At 40.1% G+C, this 17,537-nt stretch overlaps 1 protein-coding gene across 1 annotated transcript; it reads right to left on the reverse strand.

Moving 5' to 3' along the window:
• Window positions 1–2,891: 2,891 nt before the first annotated feature.
• On the reverse strand, window positions 2,892–4,762 carry LOC128863420 (trichoplein keratin filament-binding protein). Its single transcript, XM_054102563.1, has one exon. It carries the CDS (start codon window positions 4,671–4,673, stop codon window positions 3,057–3,059), a length of 1,617 nt encoding a protein of 538 aa, XP_053958538.1. The 5' UTR covers window positions 4,674–4,762; the 3' UTR covers window positions 2,892–3,056.
• Window positions 4,763–17,537: the final 12,775 nt, after the last annotated feature.

The raw sequence follows: 17,537 nt of genomic DNA on the forward strand, positions 1-17,537 counted from the left end.
GCAAAAAATGCACTATTTCTCCTTGTACGGAATTCAATAAATTACGTTATTAATGAACAAAATCTATAAAATATTTATTAAATTTGGAAAAAACACACCTGAAGCTTCAATTTCCATCATTAAAACGAGACATATAACTTTAAATAAGTTCACTTTACTTTTTTGAAGATTTGCTGCTTGCCGAACGCCGAGCGAGATATGTGTAGTGTGATAAGCAATGAACTTTTGACTGCCAATACGGCGGTAGCGCACGCGACGAAAAAGCGCGAGAGGGGGTGAAGTGAATACTCTATTGTGTTATCTTTATATTTTATTCATTATTAAAATCAATTAATGCTTTTTACAAAATTGACTTTTGGCCGCCTAGATTATCAAAATACCGGTATGTGTGACGCAATAAATCCATTGTTTCACGGTTGTATGGCAGACTTGCTGGAACTTAATGTCCTGGTAATGACGGGTTTTAATTTTCGACTCCACAAAGTTGTTTATCATCGCGCTTTAGCGTTCGCCATTCACTGTTACATAGGTGCCAGCCGCGTCTTTGATGAAATATGGGCCGATGATTCCTCCAGCCCATAGGCCGCACCAAACGGTTGTTTTCAATGGATGTCTGTTGGATAGCTGTTCTTGAATGGCTTGGGATTGCTCTTCAGCCCAAGTACTTAAATTTTGCTTATACACGTAGCCATTAAGCCAAAAATGTGCCTTATCGTCGAACAAAATGTGCACCATAAGTTGGCCTGAGCGCGTGATGAACATTTTTCACAGAGCGTCGATTTTCGTAATACAATTGTACGTAGGTATTTGTTGAGATTTAAATCTTTTCATGATCAAATGTCAATGAATACTGAAAAAAATGTGTATTTATCTTGACAGCAGTCGCGCGTGATCTGTCTAAGCTACGCTGCGCCTGTCTGGTCGCATGGAACTAGTGACACGCAGTGGATAAAGCTCCAGAGTTGTCTATTCGGACAGCGACGGGTTGCCTCCTGATGTCCCCTCTTCAACACCTTCACAACGAGGCACAGTTCCTCCCGGTAAAGAAGCACAATAAACTACTCAGCAAAAAGTGTCTGCTTGGGTGCTACCGCAGGTTTTACCCTTGCATACACCTGCTTGAACCAGAGTCGCCTCCCGGGCACCTGCTTAATTACGCAGACGAGATCCAGGACAAAACGAACAGACATCTACTGGACCAGACAGTGTTTAGACAGACAATAAATGACATTCATCGCGAGACCATCACCACCTTCATAAACTTTCGACCACCGAATGCCGTAATCGGAGTCCAACCACCACCTACATCAGATGAAGAGCTCCAGCTTTCCCGTGAAACCCGCGTGACACTGGTACAGGTACGTTCTGGATATTGTAGCATGTTAAACTCCTACTTATCCAGAATTTAACACCTTCTATGTTTTTGTCCTGCATTAGCTAGAACCAGATTAAATACTTAGAAGCTTTACAATATGAGAAGTTAGAATACCTCTCGGGGATAGAGCTCCAAAGTTGACTTAGATTCGCAAAAGGCGCAGACGTATTACAAGATGTCTATTACAAAGAAACGTAAGGATCAAGCTCCATCTGGTAACACTAAGGATCAATAGGTCTATGTGATGGCTTTCAGCCAGCCAAGTCAACTTAACCTAACCTATCCAGAATAGACCCCGACATACTAAACATACTATATGTGCTGCATGTGAAGGCACCCCGCACGGCACTAACCACCTTTTTACATGCCCCACTAGACCCACTCATCCAACACCCTCTTCCTCTGGACCCAATCTGTCGAAACAGCAAGTTTCTTGGGGCTACCTTTAGATGAGTTAGACGAAGACGACTGGTGATATACACTGACGTGGCTTAGTATTGCTGTTACAACAACAACAGCAACAAAAAGTGCCTCCAATCTGATCACCCTTTACCTACAATACCACAAAATAAATTTACGGAATTAATGGACGATGGCGCAAGGAAAGTTGTACATCGAAAAGTACGGATAACATTTCTCTCGAACCCTTCAAGGACCATCTCAAAAGACGTTGTCGTCGTACGCTACTGCGCATGAATGTCCAAATCAGCTGATTACTTTCCACGCATTACCAGATTCCACGAATCAGAATAAAAACAAAATAGATTCGTTTGACATGCAAACCAACACAAGGAAAGAAAAAATCAAATTAGCTACTCTAGTGATATCACTTTACATGGCCCTCTTCCCAATGGGAACCCCCTCGTACTTGTAATGAATGTATACGGACGATAGTGGGTTGACGCTCCCTACTAATACTGGCCACTCTCCTCGGCCACCGACATCTTTAGTTTAAAATAATGTAGCGTGAAATGAGTTTTACATCACTGCGAACATTTGCCAGATTGACAGTAAAACTGCTGGTAGTTTTGAGTCTGAGTAAATCCCCAACCAGCCTTCTGTTCTGCAGACGATTATTTTTTGTTTTCATTCGCCGCCTTTACGTCCTAAAGCGTGTTGGTGACTGCGCGCCGGCACACACACCTGCACTCTCCAGCCATTTACTTTTCACACTCTTGCCAGTCCCTGGAGCGGAGTTCTAATGCGGTTTTAAACGCGGCTCGAGGAGCTTTACTCACCGGAGCGCAAAAACTCATACGTACGAGCATATCCATGCACATGTAATGTAGTTTGCTTGCGGCGCTGGTCGCCTCAACATTTCTACTGTGAATGCTTTTTAATTGCAGTTGTTGGGATTGCGAGAAAGTTTTAAGTGGTTTTCGTGATGAACTACTGAAAGCTATGAAAAAGCGTACATTTTTCAAAAGCCACTCAAAGTATAAAGGAATACTCTGATGTTCACTAAATCCTCAGCAAATCATAGTAAACTGGGAGGTATGATTAAAAAAGCGACAGGAATAATGCAAATTTGATAATTATGTAATTTTTCTTCAATATATGCAAAATTTTGTGAAAATGCTTATGGAAATATGTTCTAAAACTAAGAGTCACAAAAATTACGAAAATGCATCTTTACTAACAAATTCTTAAACTCAGTTGATATGCAGAAAAATCGTGCGGCTCATGTCCAGGCTACGCGTTTTCGCGCGAACTTTGGACGGGCTGACGATTCCGGTGTGACCGCGCACAGCGATCGTTGCGTGTCCAAGCGCGCTGTGTCGATATCGTGGCGCGCTGCTGGCAAGTCCTGCCAAACGTCCAGGTTCAAATTCGTGAATGAGTTGACCACTTTGGGCAGTTCGGCGGGAGTGCATTTGCGACGCCCGAAACGTGTCGCAGAACTGGGAGCACTCGCTATGCGTGAATTGCTCGGCATGAGTTGTGCAATGCTTACGTTGTCATCAGCCACTGAGGGGCGATCTGCGCCATCGCCGCAAGTATCAACGTCGCACAGCTGCAGTGTGGAATTACAACCGGCGCTGCGTGGCGATTGCTGTTCCTCTGCTATTAACTGCTTTAGCTTCTCATTGGAACTCTCGAGAGCCGAGAGATGGGTGGAGCGTACTTCGTAAGCATCTGTTTGACGCTGAAGATTTTCGCTGATACGCGCGCCAAAAGTGCAGCGCTCATCGCTCAGCAGTTGCTTTACTTCATGGTAACGTTCCAAATGCTGTTGCTGCCATGCGGACTCAAGACGTTGCATGTTATACTTTGCCTCCGATTCGTACATGGCTTCGACTTGTGAGAGTGTGAATGCCGACGACTCCAAGTGCTCTTTGTATTGGTTCAATAGATTCTTAACGGTTTCGTTGCGTGTAGTGTAAGCGCTTAGCCGCTCTAATACGCTTATGCAGAGTTTGATCTGATTGCAGAATGCCTCGGACCTTTTGCGTATGTAAACTTTGATTTTTTTCAAGTTATATGCCTGCGACACGTCAGTTGTGTCCGCCACTAGCGTACAGCTCTCCTCCAATAACTCCAACTCCTTTTCCAAATCAGAAAGACACGTGCGCAAAAGCTGCTCCTCCTTCTTTAATTCGTCCGCCTCTAGCTGGCGCCGCTTCAATTCCTCCATATGCTTCTCCTGCAATCCGCGTATCTCTTTGATCTCCTTTTCACGTATTAGCTGACGTTCTCTTTGCACCTGCTCGGTACGATTAATCTCCTCCTGTAGACGCAAATTTCGTTCTTGTGTCACTGCTTCTTCACGCTCACGATCCAACTGCTCTTCGATTTTCTTATCCAGCCAATTGAGTTTGGCTAGCGTCTCATTACTGGACTTTGATTCGAACAAAACATTGTCATCATCTACGCCATGACGCCAACGCCCGTACAACTTAGCCTCCAAATCCAGTTTACGCTTGATATTCTCACGCTCTCTCTCATTTTGTTCAATCTTCTGCAATTGTTCGTTGGTTGCATTAATTTTGCGTGGTCGGGGCCTATCGCGTGCAAGCAACTCTTTTTCATACATAGCCTTCTCCTTATCGAAGAGTTCGCGCAAACGTTCGCGACGTTGAGACGTTTGTTGCTCTTTTTCACGCTTTTCGCGACGTTGCTTTAACTGCTCTTCCGCATTCTTGTAGTACTCCGGGTTGGTCCAGTTTTCGTAGCGAGTCGTCACTTTGCCCCAATGGTCGTAATAACGATTAACTGCAGCCGTGCGCTCAATGCGGTCATGTTCGATTTCTCGACGGCGCGCAAAAAGCGCCTGAATCTGATGGGAACGAACGGCCATCTGCGTCGTTTATTGTTTGGTACTCGATAATATTCGCTTCTCACAAGGGGCGGAAACTGCAAAATATTAAAAAAAAATATAGTGTTTAGTGAAAATTTCTAGGCAGTTGTGTATATTTATAAATAAAAATATTTTTTATGGCACTTCTGAGCTTTTGTCTTTTCTGAAAGATTTTTTTTTGTACCAAACAGGTGATGCAGCGGAGGTGTCTTATACGATACCAACACTAATCGTGCGATATGGCTACATATGTATAGTATCTCGAAAAAGAATTCCGTCCAAAATCGAAGAGTTCGAAAATTGAAGACGTTTATTCTTTTCGAGATATTTATAATATAAATTTGCAAATTTTTAATTTAAATTGCATGAACTATATAAGAAATCAATATTAGAACCCTTTTTTAATCATTTCTTAATACAATCTCTACCATAGGTGTAAAAAGACACTTCTAAGTTTAATAATGTATTTTCAATTAATGGATTGACTTTCAATTGTAGCAATTGTTAATTTATGTGACGGTATCATTTTGCCTCTCATTTTACTTCATGATCTTACAACATTCTTTAAATTTAAATCGTTTTGCACTTAATATCGAAAGCATTTGGCAACACCATTTCAATTCTAATTTATATTAACTCGAGGCGCATTTATTAAAGGTAGTGTTGGTAACTCAGATGATTTTTTTCATATTAGTAACTATTTTTATTTTTTATTTAATTTATTCTAATTCCTATCTGATTCTAATGATACGAGTATCCAATAAAACAAGAATCACGGAGGTATTGTAAGAAATAAATAATATAAGTCACAAATGTTCTCAAATTGATGAAGGCTCACAATCCAAGGCGCATTCATTAAAGGTGGTGGTACTAGACCAACAACAATGTTCTGTACGTTTGATTTTCAAAGAAAAGTATTGGGCAACTAGAAAACAAATAATGAATTCGCCTTGTTTCATTCTGAGCTGACAGCCACATGGACACGGCGAAAAAAAACAACTCAGCTGATTTACCAACACCACCTTTAATAGATTCGCCTTGTTACAATCTGAAAGGGAAGATGACTTGGCTGAATATTTGAAAAGTGACCATGATATCACGAATAGTAAATATGAAAATTATTCGTCAAACACTAAAGAAGAGGAGGATATTTTGAGTGCAAGTAGAAGCCGAAAGAGATTAAGGTTGCTGACTGATTCTGAAAACGACAATAAAGCAAATAATGAATAGGAGAATATTGAAATTGCTGTTGATGGTATATATATATATATACAATATATGATTGAAAGATTTGTTTTCCAACAGGACAACGACCCGAAACACACAGCAGAGATTGTTAGGTTGTGGTTGTTGTATAATGTTCCAAAACAACTTCGCACACCCCCACAATCATCTGACCTTAACCCCATTGAGCACTTATGGGACGTTCTAGAAAAAAAAAAACGAGAGCGTACAATAACTAGCAAGGAAATGCTTAAGAACGCGCTTAAAGAGGAATGGGAACCCATAAGTCCAGAAATAACAGCCAAACTAGTTGGATCAATGAAAAGACGCCTTCTAGAAGTCATAAAAAGGCGTGGATATCCAACTAGCTATTAATTTTAAAACATTTCTATGATCTTAAGCCTTTTATTTTAATATTATTGAAGTGAACGCAAACTTTTTCCGTTTAGTTTGAATGGCCTTTTTAATTTTCTGTGATCTCATTTTAAATTTGATTTTGTTATTGGTAGGGAAATATGTGTGATAGTTACGTTTAAGTGAACTACATAAAACTCATTAAAAAAATGTCTGAAATATTTATTGTTTTGAACTTTTTCTAATGCAAAGAATATTTGCATAGGTGAACGCAGACTTTTTCTATTATGTGTATATATAATTGGCGCATCCACCCTTTTTGGGTGTTTGGCCGAACTCCTCCTCCTATTTGTGGTGTGCGTCTTGATGTTGTTCCACAAATGGAGGGACCTACAGATTTAAGCCGACTCTGAACGGCAGATCTTTTTATGAGGAGCTTTTTCATGGCAGAAATACACTCGGAGGTTTGCCATTGCCTGCCGAGGTGCGACCGCTATTAGAAAAATGTTTTTTTTTTTTTTTAATTTTGGTGTTTCACCGAGATCCGAACCTGCGTTCTCACTGTGAATTCCGAACGGTAGTCACGCACCAACGCATTCTGCTACGGCGGCCGCTGTTGATGGTATATTTAGAAAAAATCGAAACAGATTCCTCTCCATTTCATACTAATTTCAAAGACGTATCTAGCCCAAATGGGCATGCCGAAAGAAATATTAGCATTGCAATTATGATTTGACAACCGTATTGGTTTTGGAAAAATAATGGAGTGTAAATCGAGATAAATTAGAGGCATTTACAGTTATTTCGTATACGGGGTCCGGCACTAGAAGCGTAACCAACTTAGGATGCACGGGTATCAGCTGCCTGTCAGTTGGCTAAATGACAGTCCAGAGTATTGTTTACAAGCACGTGGAAACATTTTGCCGAGAGTAAACGCGAAAAAAGAAAATCAGTAATGGATTTCAAACGTAATAGCTTGATGGCTTTATATTTGGCTGGAAAATCACAACCAGCGATTGTTCGTGAGCTCCACTACCTTAAAGCAAATAAAGTTTTTGATTGTCGCACCATTACTCGTTACAATGATACTGGTAACATCGCCAAACGTCATGGAGATGGTCACCAAAAGACTGCAACGAGAAATGGTTCCAAAGGTGAAGAAGCGACTTGAGCGAAATCCCGACGAAGTGCCAATCAAATGGCGAAAGAACTGAAATATCTGACCGTAGCATCCGCCGCATACCGAAAAATGATCTCAAACTCACGCGTTGCAAGATCCAAAAAGCGACTGATCTCACACCAAAGCAGCAACAAGTCAGACTTGAGAGAACGAAGGAGTTGCTTCGCTTGACCGAAGGCGCTCAATTTCACGAACATTGTGTTTTCTGACGAGAAAAATGTTCAAATTAAGCAATTCGCAAACTCCCAAAACGATAGGGTTTATTTGACCGACCGTTCATAGGAGAATTTGAGTCATGGATTGGCCACCAGGAGACAGCAGCCGCTGCAAGTAATGGTTTGGGCCGCTGTAACCGCAGATGAGCGCTCTTCAACCGTTTTCATCGAGTCTGGCATCAAGGTAAATACGAAATATTATCGGGAAAGTTTTTTGGAGGTTGCTTTGAAGCCGTGGGCAGACAAACATTTCGGTGGCCGACCATGGACATTTCAACATGAGTCGGCAAATTCACCAGACCAATTCCGATGGATTATTCTCTTTGACCCACAGCAAGGTCGGAACTATAAGACTCACCAGTCTCGAGGCGCTAAAAAAGTCATTGTCCAAGAGTGGACCATAATAACCGCAAGTCACATTCGGGCAGCTTGCAATTCGTTTCTAAACCATCTGCAGGTCATAGTCAAGACGAAAGTTGGTCATACCGAGCAAAAGTAAATTGATTCTTAATTTTGTATTATTTTCACACATTTTTTACTTTGAATTGAATAAAAGTAATTTTCCAAATTAAATGTATGGCCTTTTTAATTGGTTACACTCCGAATGCCGAACCTTGTATTTGGTTATATTTGACATTTATAAAATGTAAAATTTAGTGAAATTTTATTCGGGTGGAAAAATTATTCTGGTGTCTTGTTTTTTTTCATATCCAAGCTTGACTGCAGAGTATTACTCTGGCAAACAGCGAAAAGGCCCAACACTCGTTATGACTTAAGAAATAGCGGAAACTCGCACAACAAATTTTTTCTTCCTATTTCTTCTTAGCGCACAATTTCTTCCATTTAATTGAATAAATCAAAGCTGTTTGCTTTAGCCTTCCTGGTTTTTGTTGTTTTTGGAATAGCATAGCAGCATAAAGCATGCCTTACCTACTTGAGGATTTCACGGAGATTTTATAAAACTATATATTTTTCTGTAAATATATAAACTAATACGAATATACACTGAAGAGCAAAACTGTAACAAAATGTAATACTTTCTATTTCAACACATTTTTTTTTAGACATGTTTTAACAAATCAAATATTTTTTTTGCATAACTTTATTGGCATGTATGTACTCTCTCTCTCAAACCGGTTTGGTCTCAATGCAACAACAACAACACTAGTAGCAAGCAATAATGCAAATAAAGACAAATGTTACAGTTTTGCACTCACTCTTAATTTTCAAATTTTCCGTTATTTTTCTCGTAATTATATATTTGGTGGATTTTTAATTATTATAAACGTGACCGTGAATAAGACAAAATGTTAAATCGGGAAGTACAACGCCAAATAATTGATTTGCTGAAGAAGGGCGAGTCTATAAGGAAAATAGCTAAAAAATTCGAAGTGAGCCACATGGCTGTGCAAAGGCTGCGGAAAAATGTTCCTAGACGCTGTTCCCAGTAACAAAGGAGGCCGGCCAAGGAAGATAAGCGACCGCGATGCCCGCCATCTGGCAAATTTGGTAACAAGCAGCAAGGCGGTCACTCCCAAAGAAGCACTAAAGATGCTGGATATTGATGCCAGTCAGTGGACAGCCAGGCGCAGCCTGTCAAAACTGGGGCTAAAGGCAGCGGAGAAGAAAACCAAGCCAATGCTGACAAAAAGACATGTGCGGTTGAGGCGGGATTTTGTTGCGGCTCACCAAAGCTGGACAGTTGAAGATTGGGATCAGGTACGTCTTTATAAATGGATTATAAAAGACCTTTTTTCATAAAATTTCAAAACGATTGCAGGTTATTTGGTCTGATGAAACCAAAATCAATCGATTTCAGTCAGATGGTCGGGCCTGGTATTGGGTTAAAGACCCAAATGCAGTCCAGCCACATCACATCAAGCAGACAGTAAAACATGGTGGTGGCTCCATTATGGTGTGGGGCTGCATTTCCAAAAATGGTGTGGGTCCTTTAGTACGAATAGACGGTATAATGCGGAAAGAGGAATACCTGGCCATATTGCAACAAAATCTGCCGGGTGTAGTGGAAAGTATGGGTCTTGCTGCTGAAAAAGTAATTTTTCAGCAAGACAATGACCCTAAGCACACCGCACATGTTGTACGAAATTGGATGCAACGCCAAAAATTTCGTAACTTGAAGTGGCCTCCACAATCACAGGATATGAACCCAATCGAAAATTTATGGAGTCATGTAAAATCGAAGCTTGCCGAATATTCAAGTCCGCCCAGTGGAGTTAATGAGCTGTGGGAGCGAACACGCGATGTATGGGATGCTATTCCGACTGACTTTGTCTTGAGGTATACACGAAGTATGCCCAATCGTATCCACGAGCTGAAAAAATCCAAAGGATATTGGACATCTTATTAATATTTATTTTATTTATTGTAAAAAATAAAAAATGGGTTGAGTGCAAAACTGTAACATTTGTCTTTATTTGCATTATTGCTTGCTACTAGTGTTGTTGTTGTTGCATTGACACCAAACCGGTTTGAGAGAGAGAGTACATACATGCCAATAAAGTTATGCAAAAAAAATATTTGATTTGTTAAAACATGTCTAATAAAATGTGTTGAAATAGAAAGTATTACATTTTGTTACAGTTTTGCTCTTCAGTGTATGTATGTATATGTGTTTATGTGTATACATATGTGTATGTAAGAACATGTAGTTGTATCTGCTAAAAGGCATTAGAGGGTTCCTCGCTGCTCGCATCTAATAGTTGAATTTATGGTACGTAGAAGCAATGCAGCAAGGCTATGCAGACTACCATGTTATACCGTTATGAGTAAAGAATACTTACTTAAAAGCAGCCACGGCAACGCCTGTCAGAGAGGAGTGAGAGTACAATAACAAAGTGAAGTAATGAGCAAATAGAGCGAGAGAAAAATGTAATAACTGGCGTTCGGCTTACACCTTGCATGACTTTGAAGACGTATTTTCTTTGTAATTACAAGCAGAGTAGGCGTGCAAGCATATAAGAAGTGCTTTTGGTATCTAAATATAACCATCTGAAGTTAATGTAAAAGCATTCGTCTTGGGTGCTTCGTTAATGGCATAGCATTTCTCATTAGATATAGGTGATTTGGACTCATCGTAAGTGCCTAAACGAATTATTTTCTACGCAGGTACTACCCCACAGAGATTTGTAAAAGAGCAGGTCAATTCATTTTCATAACATATTCAATTTTATTTTTGTCATCTGATGACGATTTTATGACTTTTTTGGGGCAGAAAATTGGGGTGTTTAAAGTCTTTGGCAACTGCTGGGCCATGGTCTACTTTTTCGTGGCCTAATTTTAGTTGAAATCAGTTATGACACTAATAATGAGTTTTGAATTTTTAATTGTGGTTTAATAAAGTACAGGTTCTCAGTGGCGCAAAGTTCGTGTTGATTTTCGCCAATTTTTTTCGCTGACGTGTTTCACATTTTCTCCATATAATGAATGCACGAAGAAGATAGGGGATCTTCCATATCATTCGAAGTTTGAAGAGTTTTATGCGTGATTTTTTTAGTGAAATCTGGTAACGCTCTAACTTGAATTAGTCATATAGTGACAGGAGATGAGACCTGAATATTTGGGAATGCCCCCCAAGACCGATAAACAAAGTCAGCAGTGGGTGGGAAAGGGTGGTGATCGCCCAATGAAAGCGAGGATGTCCAAGTCGCCACCGAAGGCAATATTGATCTTTTTTTTTCTTTATGTGCAAGATATATTGACGAAAAAGACAATGCAACGTTTTCGAACGAACTCTATAGCCCCAATTTCGTCCCCTTATAATTTCTGGCATATAGGACGACAAGGAAACTGTTACTGCGACTTAGAACGAGTTAACTTCGGAGGATTACCAAGAGTGTTGCCAAACTTGGAAAGGACGATTGCGATCGTTGGGTAGAGTTAGACCCTCTGTACATTATGGCTGGCCAAAGCATTGTATTTGTTTCACCATACTAAACTGAGACATTTTTGTGCCGAACACATGGATTTCAATAGAGCTCTGCAGTTTAAACTTCAAATTTATGTTTTTGCGTAATTTTGTCCAACGCTGTTCCAACTTGTTGAACCCTTCCGTATAATAAGGTTTGTCCAAGTCTAACAAATAGACGTTCGTTTCTGCAATCATCTCCTCGTTTGAATAAAATCTTTTGCCCGCCAGACATTTCTTCCGATTGGGGAACAAGTAGTAGTCCGTCAGAATAGAGAAGGACCTCTCCGAGGTTTCAGACAGGGTAACTCGCAGTCGTGTGACTTCTTTAACCTGATGTTGGAGAGCATCGTACGAACCGCAGAACTTAATCGCTCAGGCATAATATTTTATAAGAGCGTACAATTGTTGGCGTATGCCGATGATATCGATATGATCGGCCTTAACAACCTTAAGGGGGGAGCCCGGTTTATGAGCTCTACAAATTGCATCTCTTTGCGATTTTTTTTTTTTTAGGAAAAAATTAATTTAGCACTGCAAAGTTTTGTCTATCTTTTAATGAACATTTAAAAAGTATAAAAAATTTTTTTACTGGTTAAAATAAGTTGAAAAAAATGTTTAACATAGAAATTAGTAGAGCGCTGCAACGCTGGAGTTTCCAACTGGCGTACAAGATACAGCTCGTAATTATTATCTAAAGCAAAAAATTCAAATGGATTTCTAATTATCATGATTTTTTATTCTAGATGAACTAAGAAAACTGAGAGAAATTTCAAAATTTCAACTTTTTGGAGGTTTTAAAGAAAAAAATGCCTTTCTATAAAAAAAAAATTCACTTCAACTTGGTATAAAAATTTTGAAAATTTGTTTTTTATCTATTTTGTTAGTTCAAATAGAAGAGAATTTAATACTGAAGGGAACAAGCTATGATTCATTTCAAAAGGTTCTTTAGTTTTTTTTCATTCATGTACGCCAATTTAAAGAAATCATAAAAATGAAAAGTTGAGAAAAGAAGATAAAGTTCGTACTATAACTGTCCGGTCACAGTGTAACTACCTAACGCTCGCCTACCTTTGGCTTTGTATCTACGGAAATATTGAGAATTAGGCTCTGTAACTTTGTGTGAATATTCTGAAATATATTGGGATTCGCTTAAAATGAAAAAAAAAAATTGATTTTTTTGACCTTATAAACCAGGCTCCCCCCTTAAGAGGCAAAGCGTATGGGTTTGGTGGTGAACGAGGACAAACTGAAGTACCACCTGTCTTCAAACAAACAGTCGGCGCTCTCGCCTATTGGCACCACGTCACTGTAGACAGTCATAATTTATTTGGGAACCAGCTTTAACACCGATAACAATGTCAGCCTTGAAATTCAAAGTAGAATCTCTCTTGCCAACAAGTGCTACTTTGTACTAGGTAGGCAACTGAGCAGTAAAGCCCTCTATCGACGAACAAAACTAACACTCTACAAGACTCTCATCTTGCCCGTTCTAACGTATGGCGCAAAAGCGTGGGCGATGACAACATCCGATGAAGCGACGCTTAGAGTGTTTGAGAGAAAGATTCTGCGTAAGATTTTTGGACCTTTGCACGTTGGCAACGGCGAATATCGCAGGCGATAGATCAATGAGCTGTATGAGCTTTACGACGAAATAGACATAGCGCAGCGAAAAAAGATCCAGCGGCTACGTTGGCTGGGTCATGCCGTCCGAATGGATACAAACGCTCCGGCTTTGAAAGTATTCGACGCGGTACCAGCTGGTGGTAGCAGAGGAAGAGGAAGGCCTCCTTTGCGTTGGAAAGATCAGGTAGGGAAGGACTTGGCTTCACTTGGTGTGTCCAATTGGCGCCGGTTAGCACGAGAAAGAAACGACTGGCGCTTTGTTAAACTCGGACAAAATCGCGTAAGCAGTTATCGTGCCAATTAAGAAGAAGAAGAAGTAGTCCAAGGGATGCGAGGGAGCCAAATCTGACGAATAAAAGGGATGTCAAACGAATTGGAACCCTCTTTCCATTACATTTGCGACCATAACTGCTGCGGTGTGAGCTGGTGCGATTCAAACAAAAGCCAAACACAAAGAAACAGACCGCTTTGGCTGAATCTTGTTTCGCGTTCTTCCAAGAGATGCTACTAACTAAACATAATCTCGATACGCGCCAGTAATGTAATCTCTCTATGTCTTTGCACGGATATTTCTAACAACCCTTGTACAATTCAGTGGGCGCTTTGAACGAAAAGGCTTTTGGTAACGCTCTACTTGAAAGTCGTGACTGATCTAGTAAAATATTGTATATTTACTGTATACTCTGCCGAGCAACTTTCGCGACAGAGAGAAAGAAGTACAGAGGCCTTCCGCAAAGAGGTCCACTTTCACGTTGCTTTCATTGTCGATAAGAAAAAGTGACTTTTTAGGACGACTTCGTGTTTGGAACTATTTATATAAGCAGGCAGTCGACCGGCTGCTTTCTAATGAAGTAATAGCTAAGTGACAATCAAGGCCTAGGATTCATTCATGGTATTGCTGATGGAGTATCCAGGCAAGAAGTTGTGGAGGTGGTTTCCCCAAAGAAGAAGATATCACATTATATGTAATATCAAAGCTGTTTCAAATATAAGGCATTTAAAAGTGATTCATAATTATAACTATAAGATAATTTATCACAATCTTCAAGCTTATCACAATTTAAACTCTCTTCAATCTTCTGCAGTAATACGCGAAGCGCTTCAGTTCTGGTCTGCATTTGGTCATGTTAGACTTTCGCTGGCCAGAACTTGTAAGAAATTTTCAGAAGGGAAACTCTTTTTAGAAAATGTGTTATATTATTCAATCTATAAATTTCACACACTGCAAATATCAACTATTGGGTTGATTGGAAAGTAATTTCGTGCTATTGTGGTGAAAATGATAGACGAGCTTCCTATAATGAATAAATATTTAATTAAATTATATATTGGCCAATCTGATCCAACACCTTTTGCCATCTTTCTGGTGGTAGCATGATTCCACGCTCATAAAATTGATGGTCTTTGCTGGCAAAAAACTGATCTAGATGATTTTTGACGTGTTCATTTGAAGTAAAGGTTTTACCGTCCAAAACATTTTGCAGTGACCGGAACAAATAATAATCCGAGGGGGCCAGGTCTGGCGAATATGGTGGGTGTGGCAGTAGTACATCCCAACCAAGCTGTAAAAGCTTACGGCGAGTGACCAAATTTGTATGAGGTCTCGCATTATCTTGATGGGACACTACACCTTTTCTTTTAATTAATTCTGGCCTTTTCTGTTGAAGAGCATCATTCAGTTTGTCCAGCTGATGACAGTAGACTTCCGAATTAATTGCTGTGTTATCCGGTAACAGCTAAAAAACAGTAACTCCTTAAAAACCCACCAAGCAGACAGCATCACCTTTTTTTTGATGGATGTCAGCTTTTGAAGTGCTTTCAGCCGGTTCATCTTTTTTGCTCCATGATCTTTTGCGTTTGACATACAACATATTTTTCGTTCCCAGTAATGATGCGCTTCAAAAATGGATCATTTTCGTGACGTTTGAGGCGTGAAGCACAGACGTCAATGCGACGTCACACATTTCTCTCTGTGAGGACGTGCAGAACCTATATTTCGAGCTTCGAGATTAAACCCAGGCCTTTTAGGTGGTCATAAACAGTTGAATTCGATAAATTTAACTTCTCACCGATCTCACGTGTTGTTATTCGCCGGTTTGCATCAACTAATGCCTTTAACGCGTCTTTATCAGCTTCAACCGGCCTTCCAGAAGGTGGTGCATTTTGAGATCAAAATTGCCGGATCGAAATTTTGCAAACCAGTTCTGGCACTGGCGTATTGTCAACACTTCTTCTCCATACACATCGGGTAATTTCTTTCTGGCTTGAACTGCATTTTTACCTTTTCTATAGTAAAAAAGCAAAATATGACGAAATTGCTGCTCTCCATATTTAAAAGGGCACCGACCAAAAACTACTGCGTAGTACTGAACTTATTCACACACAAGCCTTGCTATATCAGCTCTCAAAACATATACTCGTAATGGCAATGCGACTTAAGTGTGAAGTTAGCTGTGAAAAAATACTATTAAGTCCTCTGTCGGGAAAAAATTAAATTACTTTCCGAACAACCTACTATAGGTGTTAAAAATAAATACTGAATAGCTGATTGCCGGTACCATTTATAGAATCTTATATACATATGTATATATAATTTTTGGGTGTTTGGCCGAGCTCCTCCTCCTATTTGTGGTGTGCTTCTTGATGTTATTCCACAAATGGAGGGGCCTACAGTTTCAAGCCGACTCCGAACGGCAGACATTTTTATGTGGAGCTTTTTCATGGCAGAAATAGACTGGGAGGTTTCCCATTGCCTGCCGAGGGACGACAGCTATTAGAAAAATGTTTTTCTTAATTTTGCTGTTTCACCGAGATTCGAACCAACGTTCTCTCTGTAAAATCCGAATGGTAGTCACGCACCAACCCATTCGGCTACGGCGGCTGACCAACCAAAAATACTCAAGAATTATTGTTCAATTATTACAAAAGATATTCGGCAATTGAAATTCACGGTCTCGACCTAACTTTTTTGTTTTGGCTCAGTTTTCTTCAACACAATGTACGACCTGTAACTCCTCCATTTGAGGAGGATATTCACCATAAATATTATAAATTACATTTTCCTTCCACTAAGCGCTAACCACTCGGTTTTCTAGGGCATTAAAGCACAAACTCAAAGATACGCCACTTATCGAGTATGTTGTTCAGCAGCTTTCCAACGTTTATTGATGCTGCTTAGGCGAATATTTATGAAGCTAGCGAGCCGAGGTATGTGGCAAAGCGCGATAATGATAATCGTGTTAACTGATTGCGGGAGACAAATCGCATTGGAATATTCACATATATTCGCCCTCAACCAAAATCAAAACGCCAGTTCTTCGCGCAATGCAATCCCATATTGATATTATCAGGTGAACACAGGCGCAATCACACATAGGCATAAAGGCCCGGCAGCACGCATGCTGGATACGCTCTAAGCTCTCACGTTTGATATATTAATAAACGCTTTTCCTAATTAATTTCATGAGATTTAATATATTTTGATGCCCTTTCCACCCTCTATTAATGCCATTTGCACTAAGTATCTATAAGTGGAATCCTACAAGCCAACAAACGCATGAGCGAGTGGCTAAAAATACACGAATCTGAAACTTGTGCACATCCACCTTTGTATCACTTCCGCCTGTGCGTGTGAATAGCGATGCCTGATACTCCAGCATAGGAGAAACAGAATTCGAATTGTAGCTGGGCTCTTAAGCTTCGCTTTCAAATGTAGTGCTAATGATTTTGTTTTCGGAGATTATTTACTCATACTTGACATCGTTTGGTGTCTTGCTTACTTCACAGCTCTTCCGGTATGTGTGTCTACCTCCCGCCCATCGTTGTTCAACCGCTAACCAGTATTTATTTGTGCGCAAGAGTCCTATCGTCCATCAGCCTCCGAGGCGAATCGCACACCCTAAACAAAACTGCTTACAGCCTCCCTCTTTCGCACGTCATTTTCATGCGCCTGCCTTGGCTCCACATTTTTTCGCCCATTCGTTGGGTAATTTTTTTAGATGCTTTAATAGCAGTTTAAGTGGATTTTATGTGCGTGATAATTAAGCAAATAACACCTAATTGGATGGGTGTGTATGCTGGGACTATGCAGTACATAGGGACTGCTCTTGCAGATTAGATGTGCGTTTTGCTCAAAGCTGGTATGGCATTTGTGGGCAAATTGTTTCATTTATTGGTTTGTAAAGGACCGCTAAACACTATAATGAAACCCCTACTATTACAAGGTTGAGACCAATTAGGAGTAGAAGCAAAGAGACTTGAATCCACAGCGAATACTTGGAAATGATATCTGAAAATCAAGATTCAACGATCCTTGACAACATACGCAGCAAGTCGAGATC

This window comes from Anastrepha ludens, chromosome 2, assembly GCF_028408465.1.
Source record: "Anastrepha ludens isolate Willacy chromosome 2, idAnaLude1.1, whole genome shotgun sequence".
Taxonomy (NCBI): domain Eukaryota; kingdom Metazoa; phylum Arthropoda; class Insecta; order Diptera; family Tephritidae; genus Anastrepha; species Anastrepha ludens.